This window comes from Montipora capricornis, chromosome 2 (genome assembly GCF_036669925.1).
Source record: "Montipora capricornis isolate CH-2021 chromosome 2, ASM3666992v2, whole genome shotgun sequence".
Lineage (NCBI taxonomy): Eukaryota > Metazoa > Cnidaria > Anthozoa > Scleractinia > Acroporidae > Montipora > Montipora capricornis.
In genome coordinates, this window is record NC_090884.1 from 26,325,632 (window position 1) to 26,337,286 (window position 11,655).

At 38.6% G+C, this 11,655-nt stretch overlaps 1 protein-coding gene across 1 annotated transcript in view; it reads left to right on the forward strand.

Moving 5' to 3' along the window:
* Nucleotides 1-981: 981 nt before the first annotated feature.
* Nucleotides 982-11,655, forward strand: part of LOC138039187 (sorting nexin-27-like) — a 24,909-nt gene continuing 14,235 nt past the window's right edge. The window contains exons 1-6 of the mRNA XM_068885378.1: nt 982-1,271; nt 5,995-6,220; nt 8,570-8,644; nt 9,671-9,788; nt 10,479-10,552; nt 11,531-11,644. Coding sequence (XP_068741479.1) covers nt 1,027-1,271; nt 5,995-6,220; nt 8,570-8,644; nt 9,671-9,788; nt 10,479-10,552; nt 11,531-11,644 — 852 coding nt within the window. The 5' untranslated portion in view covers nt 982-1,026. The remainder of the gene's footprint in view (nt 1,272-5,994; nt 6,221-8,569; nt 8,645-9,670; nt 9,789-10,478; nt 10,553-11,530; nt 11,645-11,655) is intronic.

Here is an 11,655-nt window from a genome sequence, read left to right on the forward strand (position 1 = left end):
CCCCCCACACAAACACAAACACACCCCGGTCCCGGGAAAGGGTGGGGGAATTGACAGAGTACCAAGGCAAAAAGCATCATTTTGCCCACCTCCTGGGCGGAAACTGGGATCACATTCCTTTACCTCAAGGGCAAGAATGTCCAAAGTCATACCAAGCTAAGATGGGGAAAACAAATTTCAGCTTCTTACGCTGGATAGCTAAAGTAAATAACTGAAAGACATTTGAGTCTTACTGATTTTTAAGTCATAAGATCGCAATTGAAACTAAACTGTGATATTACACCTTTGTTGCCTAATGACTGTCGCTGACGGTGGAACGGAGCCACTTACCACTTGGTGCTTTTGTGATCCGCACGCACTGGAAGTGAAACTACTCTACTCTACTAGGCAGTCTGTCTTTTCAGAAGCAATCATATCACCGAATTAGGGTCCACCACTAATACACCATGATTCTTCAATGTCCAAAGATGCTGATTTACGACTCGATTTACCCTCTAGTCATACAAGTACCTTATTGACGATGTCTTTTCACATTGCTAAGGTGTTTGACCCACATTTCTACTTCACAAGTAGAGGGCAAGTTTTGCTTTGCCAGCAGGACTGGTGAATTTCTTCAGAAGTAAGCTCTTCAAAAAAAGCTCCGTATCTTCCTTGTGCTTCTCTTGTGCCCGTGGTGTTCCACATCAAATTTGGTCTAATTTCCCACCCCACGGGACAAATTCCTGTTCAAAAGTAATTTCATTCCCATATTTTCCCCCACCCTTTCCCGGGACCGGGCGGGGGTTGGGGATTTCCATTCACTGGTGCATTACATTAGCTCGAGTCCACCTCTACCCCTGAGATACAATAGATTTATGAAAGACAGGTCAATTAATCAGGTGACTTGAAATTTTATTTTCTCTCCTTATACATTTTTAGACATGTATCAAAGACGACGAAGTGGGATTGATGGAGAATTAATCGCAAGACTCTCCCTGTCCCCACCAGGAAGTGGATGTGGTTGTCTGTCACGTGATCCATACCAACATGGCGGATGATGAAGAGGACTGCAAACGGAGGCCCATAGCTGATCCGTATGGACCTCGATTGATTGAGCTACAGCGCGGAGAAAATGGATTCGGATTTAATGTTCGTGGGCAGGTATCAGAGGGGGGACAGCTCAGGTCCATAAATGGCGAACTTTATGCACCTTTGCAGCATGTCAGTGCTGTTTTGGAAAGTGGTCCGGCCCATTCTGGAGGAGTTCGCATCGGAGACAGAATCATTGAAGTGTAAGACGTTTAATTTTGTTTAATATGTTCTGTTTCTTGGGAAACCTTTACAGTCTTAAATTAACATGGTTCTATATTGTAGTTCTTTGGTACCGATATTGTGCGTTTAATTTCAATTTAATTTACCATGCACGTACAGCTTTTATTATTATCACACAGTAATATAATTAATCTTTCTTAACACTACGCTTATATGTATATACTTTTGTCATTTGTTGCACATATTTTCTTTAACTTGAAAGGAACAATCTTTAAATGCGGGTCACTCCGATTGTTCTTGATTTGATTATATGTACAACTGTAACAGTTTTGATTTCTAAATTCGAATGTTTGTGCCAAATTTTACGTTTTAAACTGAGATCAGTAGATCAAAAGGTCAATTTGGTTTTTCCAGCTTTCATTGGACGTAATAAACACACAAATTCTTCATAAATGATGTATCTCATACCGAATCAGTTGATGAGGGTTTTTTCTTTTTTCCTCAGTAGCCATTTCATTTTATTATCCCAAGTTCAAAGCCCATTTTCACCCTAGATGCAACGCGATCATTTGTTATTATTTTGAATCTCAAATAGCGTATTCCAATTTGCCAACTATTTTTGTTGAGCGAGGTTGTGCTTTTGAAAACAAGAAACATTGCCATTAGCCTGATAATTGTGTCGTTTACCAAGGTGATTTTGACAAGTGAAACTACTAAAATTACGTTTAATCTTTATGCAGTTGAGTGATTTAGATCTTGCAGAATCACCAGAGTGGGATTTTTAGAGTTCGGCTATTCAGCTAATGAGCTAGGTGACATTATTTCAGTGCTGAAAGGCATGGCTTTTGTCAGCTTCGATTAGTTTGTTCAGATACCTGGAACGCAGAAGTAAAATGCTCTTGTAAAGATGCTTGTGCTCAAAAGAGTGGCAGAGGTTGCTGTCTTTGTGGCGCGGGGAGCAAAATGTGTTCGCCACGGCAATCCATTGTTTTTCAATACTATTGGACTTCAAATAGAAATATTATAAACAAATATAGACATAAAATACTACAATAAAATTTTGAAATGATAAGTAGAGAACGCATTCAAACCAGGACCTCAAAGATTTATCGACGGATAGCTTCTAACAATGAAGATTCTGAAAGGCTTTCTGACATTTCTCAAATTTTTGTAATTTGGTGATCCACAAAATCATGCGGGGCGAGCGATGCATTCAGGGTGAAAATGGACCTTTCAATTTTATTTGCAATCAGTAATTATAAAAAATGGCAATTACTTTAAATGCTTTGTTTGCACCCATGTGACATGGCGGCCATGTTGAATGGCCATACAATACAATTTATTTTTGCAGAATTTGCATAATAATTAAGTTTAGTTTCCAGCAAGAGACATGTTATTGTTCTTGTCATTCAACATGGCTGCCATGACGTCAGATACAAACCATCAACGCTGAGTTTGAAAAAACATCTGGCAGTTCAATCAGAAGTCAAAGTCATCATGTCTTTTTCCATCTTTTTCATCTTTGCATCCGATCTGGTTACTAAGCTAGGAACGTTAAGCTTACGTTATTATTGTAGTGCAAATCTATGGAAAAACTGTGTTGAATGAGGAAATTCCTTTCTCAAACTCGTTAATAATTATTATTCATACGGTCATTAGCTAATAGACCTTATTCACGATGGCTGCCATGTTGGATTTGCTATTATCATGTAAATTAGCCATGCATGTCTGAGGGGGCAAACAAAACAAGTTCGAGAGGTTATAACAAACATCTTAGCCACACAGATGATTTGTTTCTTCTTCATTGAATGTTTATCACCTAAGTAGTAAAATAGAATGATTACACAAGTTACTTTGATATTTTTTTTTGGTGAAAAATAAGCAGATAATGAAGTAGAAAGTCCAAATGTCAAAGGCAATCAAATATACTGTTACAAGATGTAATCTCTAGGCTGACACGTGACATGTGAAATGTTATATTATCAGGGCTTTTGCCTTAAGAAAACTTACTTGTATCATCCTATGTTGATGTGCATGTCCTTTGGGAAGACGAATTGTAACATGGTGGCAGCGGTGGGATTTCTGCCTAGACTAGAAGACAGTATGGAGCCGATTTTACAACTCACCCGAAAAAATGAATCCTGGAACTGGACAGAGGAGCAAGACAAGGCATTCAAAGAGGTCCAAAATATGGTTACAAAAACACAAATCTTGAGTTATTATAACCCGTCCAGTCACCTAACAATCCAGTGTGACGCTAGCCAAAAGGGTGTAGGCGTGGCCCTCCTTCAGAATGGGAAACCAGTGACATACGCCAGCTGTGCTCTATTCGATGCCGAGACGCGATACGCCCAGATAGAGAAGGAAATGCTCACTATTGTTTACGCACTGGAGAAATTCAACCAGTTTACATTCGGGAGGCATGTCACAGTTTACAGTGATCACAAGCCTCTTGAAGCGATCCTCAAGAAGCCCCTCGCATGTGCGCCAAGACGCCTGCAAGGAATGATTATGAGGCTTCAAAAGTATGATCTGGAAGTTCATTACGAAAAGGGAACAGAAATGCATATTGCAGACTTCCTATCCTGCGCATACCTGCCAAGCATGGAGCACCCAACGAGAGCAGACTTCGAATATGTCAATGTGACCAGTTTCTTACCCATCTCAGACCAGCGACTGCAGGAGATCAGAGACAAGACAGAAAGGGATTAGACACTGCAGATCCTTAAGTCTGTGATCCTCCAAGGTTGGCCCGCTGAAAGAAATGCAGCACCGGCACAAGTAGCACCATACTATAGCGTACGAGACGAGCTATCAGTGCAAGACGGACTCATATTCAGAAGTGAGAGAGTTGTCATATAGAAAGCCTTACGCGGAAACATGAAGCAGAGGATTCACTCATCACACATGGAGCTGAGTCCTGCCTAAGACGTGCACGGGAATGCATTTTTTGGTCAGGCATGATTGCTGAAATCAAGGAGATGATAGCTGCCTGTGAGACCTGTAGAAAATATGAGAGGTCCCAACCAAACCAGCTATTGATGCCACTTAACACCATCCAGACCATGGGAAAGGATTGGTGTCGATCTTTTCACGTTTGACAACAGAGTTTCTCATCACCGTCGATTATTTCAGCAATTACTGGGAAATAAATAAACTCAACAACACCCTAGCCAGCACAGTGATTCTGAAACTGAAGAGCCATTTTGCAAGATACGGATGCCCTGACCAAGTAGTCAGTGATAATGGGCCACAGTTTGACTGCGAAGAATTCCGAAAGTTCGCAGAGAAATGGGACTTTGAACACACCCCAAGCAGCCCTGGCAACAGCAAAGCCAATGGGAAAGCAGAATCTGCTGTAAAGACAGCAAAGAGTCTTCTATGTAAAGCACTCGATAGCAATGAAGATCCCTACATGGCGATCCTCGACTACCGAAACACGCCAACTCAAGGAATGGATTCGAGCCCAGCACAAAGACTCATGAACAGGCGCACAAAGACTCTGTTGCCAACCTGCGGAAAATTACTCCAGCCAAGAGTAACATACCCAGAGATAGACACGCAGAACCTAGTGAAGCGACAAGAACAAATATTTCAATGTGACATAGTTAGGATGAGGCCGTTCCAATCAAGGGACAAGGTATGGAAGAAAACAACTGTCAGAGCTCGCTTAGACGAAAGATCATAAACTGTAGAGACGCCAGACGGAGGTGTTTACCGCAGAACCAGAAGCCATCTTAGAAAAACACCAGAAAGAGCGGAGGATGCATCCAACCATGACAGTAAAGGTTTGGAGAAGGGGATAAGATCCTCAGGTGAGCAGAACTCACGATCAGAACCAGCTGTTAGTCTACCAAGCCCAAAGGAGGCCGAGCAACAACAGCAAACCAGCGAACCACCTAAAATGGTTGCACCGAGCCCTGCCCAACCAGGACCAGTGAACAACCAACCTACGAGACCTCAATGCTCGAGGAGACCCACCAGTTACCTGAAAGACTTTGTCTGCAAATAGAATAGGCAGACAATTTAACAATCTGGACTGCCAATTTCATATTGATCCCACTAGGTCATCAGACTTTGATTTTTTGATTGCTGTTTTGATTTTTCTAGAAAGGACTTGACACGAACGCTGATCAATATTTAAGACATCTCATAATTGATTCGTCGCTATACCAGTTATTTTTATTTTATTATTATTTTTCTTCAAAAAAGGAGGGATGTTACAAGATGTAATCTCTAGGCCGACATGTGACATGTGAAATATTATATTATCAGGGCTTTTGCCTTAATAAAACTTACTTCTATCATCCTATGTTGATTTTCTGCAATTTGCCTTTTTTCCAGTGTTTGCCCCCCAGCATAACACATGGCTAATTTGCATGACAATTTGAAAACAACAACCTTTCACACAGCAAAGCTGAAAGACTCACAAGAGCACATTGTCTTCCCCTCGAAACATCGCTAAAGCGATCGCCACCTTGATAAATACTTCCGCCAGTGCATAAATATTTGCAATTTGACATTACAAAACAACACTTACCACTTCCTTGATCTGAGTTCTACACAATCATGCACATGTCTGAAGCAGGCACACTTTAGGAAATCCTTACGCTGGCCTAAACCATTTCATGTTCAGAAAATGACAACTTCCGGACAAACATTCAAGCAAATCGAGATTTTGGACGCTTGTGAGAATAGAGTTGCTGCTTGCTGGTTGATTGACAGCTACCTTATTTTCTTTAGGAATGGTGAAAATGTGGAAGGTGCAACTCATAAGCATGTGGTGAATTTAATTAAAAGAGGAGGAGACAAACTGACTCTAGTTGTAATATCTGTCAGTCACAATGAGGCAGAAAAACTCGATAGCGAGAGTTCATCTGGAGAGTATTATGACTATTCTGAGAGGCACGTTATTCCTATATCAATACCAGAAACAAGACAAGTCACAAGTGATGGTGAAACGTACGTGGTAAGAAACACTTTATCATGAATTTTACATGCTCTACATATAAGGAGGCTCGAAATAGTTTCTCCTTTTTTCACACAAATAGGGTAATCGCATCAAGATGAAATTTGGCCAGGATATTAATTAAGTAGCCATCATAGAATTCTCAGATCACATTTTCCTCCAAAGTTCTGTTAACATACATGGCAGCAATATAAGGCATTTCTTTGAGCCTTAAAGTCAACATATAATTATAGTCTTTTTTGAAAAAATGGGACAGTGAAATCTGCGGTTACAGGGTTACCAGATACTATATTTACTCGAATAAGCACGGCAGCACTTAGTTAATATTTCACGCCTCCTTTGATAGTCACCATTTGACTCTTATGGCATTTTACTTAGGGGACGTTCGATTGACCCTATCCCGGAATAAGAATACATGGAGTGATGATTAAAATGGTATGTTTGGCGCCCTTTGAAGCAGCAAGGATAATGAAAATATGTTTAAAATAGCGTTTTAGCGGATGTTTGACAATTTTAATGTGAATCTCCTTAAAAACAAGGGATTTCTACCTAATGTTACTTATTTTCTTAGTCCGGAATACGGTCAATCAAACGCACCCTTATTGGACGAGCAGTGAAATACACTTTGAACTGAAGAACATTGCTTTCAATGCAAAAAAATTCCCCATGCTGTGTTAGAGTTACATTTTAATGTTCTTTTACAGCGGCGCTTATTCGAGGGCAGTGCTTTTTCGGGGGTGGTGCTTACTCAACAAAATCTTTAAGCCAAGTTTACAGAAAATCAGGGACCGTTTTTTTTCACCTACAGAACAATTATTGTTTTTAAATTTTAGAGACAGCTATTTTTAATTAATTTAAGTAAACATGCAAAAAATGAAAAAAAATTACTGTCTGGGAGCAGAGATATAAACAAGTGAAGTTGCGAAATCAAGAAAAATGTGGGGGTTTACAAGATCGGAATTTGTGCATGCATCACTTGCTCATTCGAGTCTGTGCGTGAGTGGAGCTACAGGCCAACACAGGCAGATTTAAGTGTTTGGGGAAACCTTTTCGTAGGCAATTAGAGTCTGTGCACAAGTGGAGCTACAGGCCAACACAGGCAGATTTAAGTGTTTGTGCAAACTTTTCGTAGGCTCATTCGACTCTGTGCGTGAGTGGAGCTACACGCCAACACAGGCAGATTTAGGCCATGTCCACACGTATCGGGAAATTTTTTTTGCCGCAAATATTGTTTTGCGGATACGAAAATTTACGCTTCCACACGCAGCGTATTCGAATCGTTTACAGCCGTCCACACGTATCTGATTGTTTCCGGAAATTTTCTCATTTCCTCTAGTGCCCAGTTCTTTTGTCGGAGAGAATCCTGAAATGAGCATGCACATAATTGCGATTTGGCGTCATTTCTTCCGCGCCATAGCTACTGAAAGGTGTAACCAGTCGAAGCTTGTAGTTTATCACTCGAAAAATTGTCTAAATCTTCTGAAAAAGTCAAGAAAAAGTATGCTGATACATATAAATGGACCGATGATGAAGTTGAACTACCGCTGACGGTCAAAAATCTCAAAACATCCTGCCGATCTCTTAAGTATTGGTTGTGTAAATTTATCACAGTTGCATTTATCTGAACGCATGATATCAAACTAGAAATCAGAGCAATTAACAAAGAAGACACAACATTGCTGTACGCCATGTTTGTTTAATGCTCGCCATGAAGACTGGATCCAAGAGAATGACGTAAGCGTATTCGCAAATTTCCGGATACGACCGTCCACACGTATACGTATTCGTATCGGATAAAAAAATTTCCACTCTGGGGAGCGTTTTCAAAAATTTCCGGATACGGCCGTAAAATACGCTGGATACGTGTGGACGCAAGCCGTATTTGTAAAAAGAAATTGGCGTTTTCACAAATTTCCAGATACGTGTGGATGATGCCTTAAGTGTTTGTGATGTATATTTATATTTCATCGATATACCGGTAATAATAAGAAGAAATGTGTGTGAAATTCTTTAATTCCCGGTGATGCATTTTGAATCATGACCTGATGCAAGCAGCTTTAGAATTGCGTGTGTGGCTTGCACTGGCACACACACAAAAAAAACGCTTCGAAAACCCTTTCGAGGTTCCTTAAACTAAAACATCCAAGTAAGGATTGGCCACTAGTCTGGTCAGGAAGGCTATTACATGTATTTGACCTATCATAATTTCATTTACAATACCACGAGGCATTCAGTTAGTTGAATGTTCAATGGGCCTGTATGTTAAATAAAGATTGTTGAATAACAACATAAAATGTGTGAATCCCAAAATAAATTAATGCTTTTCCCCCTCTCTTTGTTATAAACCAGGTTTATAATATATATATGGGAGACAAGCACATTTGTTCAAGGAGATATAAAGAATTTTCAAACTTGCACAATAAGGTTAGTGAGACATTTTTGTCAAGGGACAAACCTATGAAGAAAGTTACTGTTGTAGACAGCTTGTAGTGCAGTGAAGCTCTTAAAAATTTTATCTCTATTGGCTAGTATAAGGAAATGTAAGATAATAATAATAATGTAATAGTGTTTACAATTTGTGGGAGGTTCTTAGGACTTCCATTTGTAGGAAAATTGTGACCTCTTGAAGAGGTGTCCTGATATACATGTACAGTGTATCAAAATTCGATGTCATAGAGAATCAAACCAAAGCATGATAGTGTATTATGCATTCCAATTTTTTCTAGGTTCTAGGTTTAAAATTTTTCGAACCAGCCCATTACTTCAATAATAAAAATTATTATTTTGATTTTTCTTTGACTGCAGACCGAATACAAAAAGGTACTGCCAGTAAATTTTTCTTTTATCTTTTAATTTGAAAATTAGCCAGACTAGCTTAATTTGTTTTACAGCCACGTTATTTTTCAATTTTACACATGCTAACGAGGCAAGTACAGTGTAAGGCCTATTAACACAAGGACAAAAGAATAAGATATTGGTGGCCATTTTTGCATTAGGTCAATGTATACAATGTATTATATAATATTCATTATGATAATCTGAAATAAAGTACATGTATCTCCATACTAATCATTTAAGAATCAAGTTTCAGCGATCATGCTGGCTAATTAAATTGCTCTTTAATATCCAAGTACAATATATGTACATATAACCACTACTGTTACAATGTATGTGCTTCCATTTCCTCTTAATTTTAATTAGTTCTTGAAACATACATTAGATAGGGGGATTCCTCCTGCCATGTACAGTAAAAGCTGTGTTTCTTTGCTTAAGAAATGCTTTTGAAGATCTGATACAACTAGTACTTTATTCTGAGCCTAATGGTTTGTTTCTTTGTCTGTCCCTTTCCATTTCATACATGTAAGTGAAGAGCTGATTTTATAATTTGGTACAACTGTGGTATAACAAAAAAAGGCCGGGAATTTAAGTAGTCATTGCTTTCTTTTTCAGCTGAAAAAAGAGTTTAGAGACTTCCAGTTTCCAAAGTTTCCAGGAAAATGGCCATTCCATTTGTCTGATCAGCAGCTAGAGAGCCGTAGAAAAACTTTGGAGTCCTACCTTGAAAAAGGTCAGATACTGTATCTCATTGGTTTCAATTGAGCAACTTACATGTAATTAGACACAAGTCATATTAGTGGTTAAAATGCAGAATGGAAGGTTGCTACATGTACAATTCGGGTCAAAAGACTTTAATTGGACACTTGTCCAAACAGTAGAGAATCTACTGTACATGCTTCCCAATTGTTGTATGAGCAACGCATGTTCTTCTTTTGCTGCCTTTTTCATGGCCCCTTCTCCCCAGACGATGTTGAAACATGCGAGCGATCGATAAAGGGATCTTGATTTCAGAGACGGTGAAAGATCAACATTGTTATGGGGGAATGGGGAAAAGCGGGAATTGTCCCAACAGTTTTGACCAGGATTGTAGGTCAGCAATATTTTATTTTATATCAGTCTTATGATGCTGCAGATCAGTCTGATGAGCTCTCTGGAAAGCTGCTTCTCAATGTTCTATTAAGCTGTTTCCAACAGAGAAAATTGGTAATATACATGTAGATATTAGCTTAACTGGAGTGAGTGCTTGACATGTTTCTGCTGATATTACACTCACATTTTGGTAGGGATTTAAACGTTATTAAAGGTCAGATATGGTTCAATCTGGGAAAGACATTGTAGTTTTATGAGTACATGTAGTTAGTCCTTTTAGTTTTAATTACTATCATTATAGTTAAAATAAATCATTTTAACTTTTTTTCAGTGACTTCAGTGAGAGTAATAGGGGAATCTGATTATGTGGAGGAATTTTTGAAATCATCAGATAACCACATTACAGTAAGCAAAAGAGCTCAATAATGATAGTCTGGAAAGTCTTTGTGCCTGCTTTAGGATGGCAATAATTATTATTTTTATACATGTACCTCCTGTATTGAAATAAGAAAATGAGATAAGTGTTTTGTTACTTGTCTGAGTAAAAGACCACAGAAATGTTGCAATTTTTTGTCCGTCATTTTTAGGATAAAGATAGACAGCGTCGTGTTTTTAACTAGTCAACAGTTAAGCAGTTAGATCCTTAATTTTTAAGCCTTATATTTTTGTTGCTTGTTTATCTTACATAGTTCGGAGATACTAGCATTTGCATGTGCTACTCTACAATAAAAGAAAGTTACATACATGTCTGTAATGTACATGTATGTATGTAGACTCCATTAGAGTCTAGACTGTAGACTGTAGACTGCTTTTACATGTAGCCTAATGTAGTGACCTGTGGCCTTTGTAATTCAGTCAAAGACTACAAGATAGGGTGATTAGCACAGCCATCTATTCTATTTTTAGTATACACTAAAACAGTAGATACCATAGCATTCCACTCTTTGACTGTCTACTCAAACTCCAAATATCCTTTCATTATATTTACCTCCAAGCAGCTTGTGTGGGATTTCGGCCAGAAAATGGTGTTATCTTTACTGGAATAAATGAGTCAATTAAAAGTGATCTGTTTTGTGCTCTATTACATGTATCTCGATCTGTTTTGGTATGTACTAAAACAACTATTCACCTCTGTGTTGGTTGCTAGTGGTCCAGATATTTACGTCGCTCACTAAATATCCACCACTAGCCAACTCCACTTTGGTGAATAGTTGTTCAATATTGTATTCTATTCACTGTCCAAAATAATAAACTAGTAAGTTTTTTGGTGAGGCATGCAAATCTTCCCAAAACCACATCTCTGATTTTGCATTGAAATTCAATGTTTTAGCCCATTTCCATTTTTTGACTGTGATCCTTTTAAATCTGCTATTTGTTCATCAGGGGGAAGATAAAGAAGACGGTGATATGAAAGTTGAATTGAGAATATCTTTGCCAGATGACTCTGTTACAACTGTGACAGTTCCAAAGTGTCAAAGAACAGATGATGTATTTAAGGTAAATAAAAA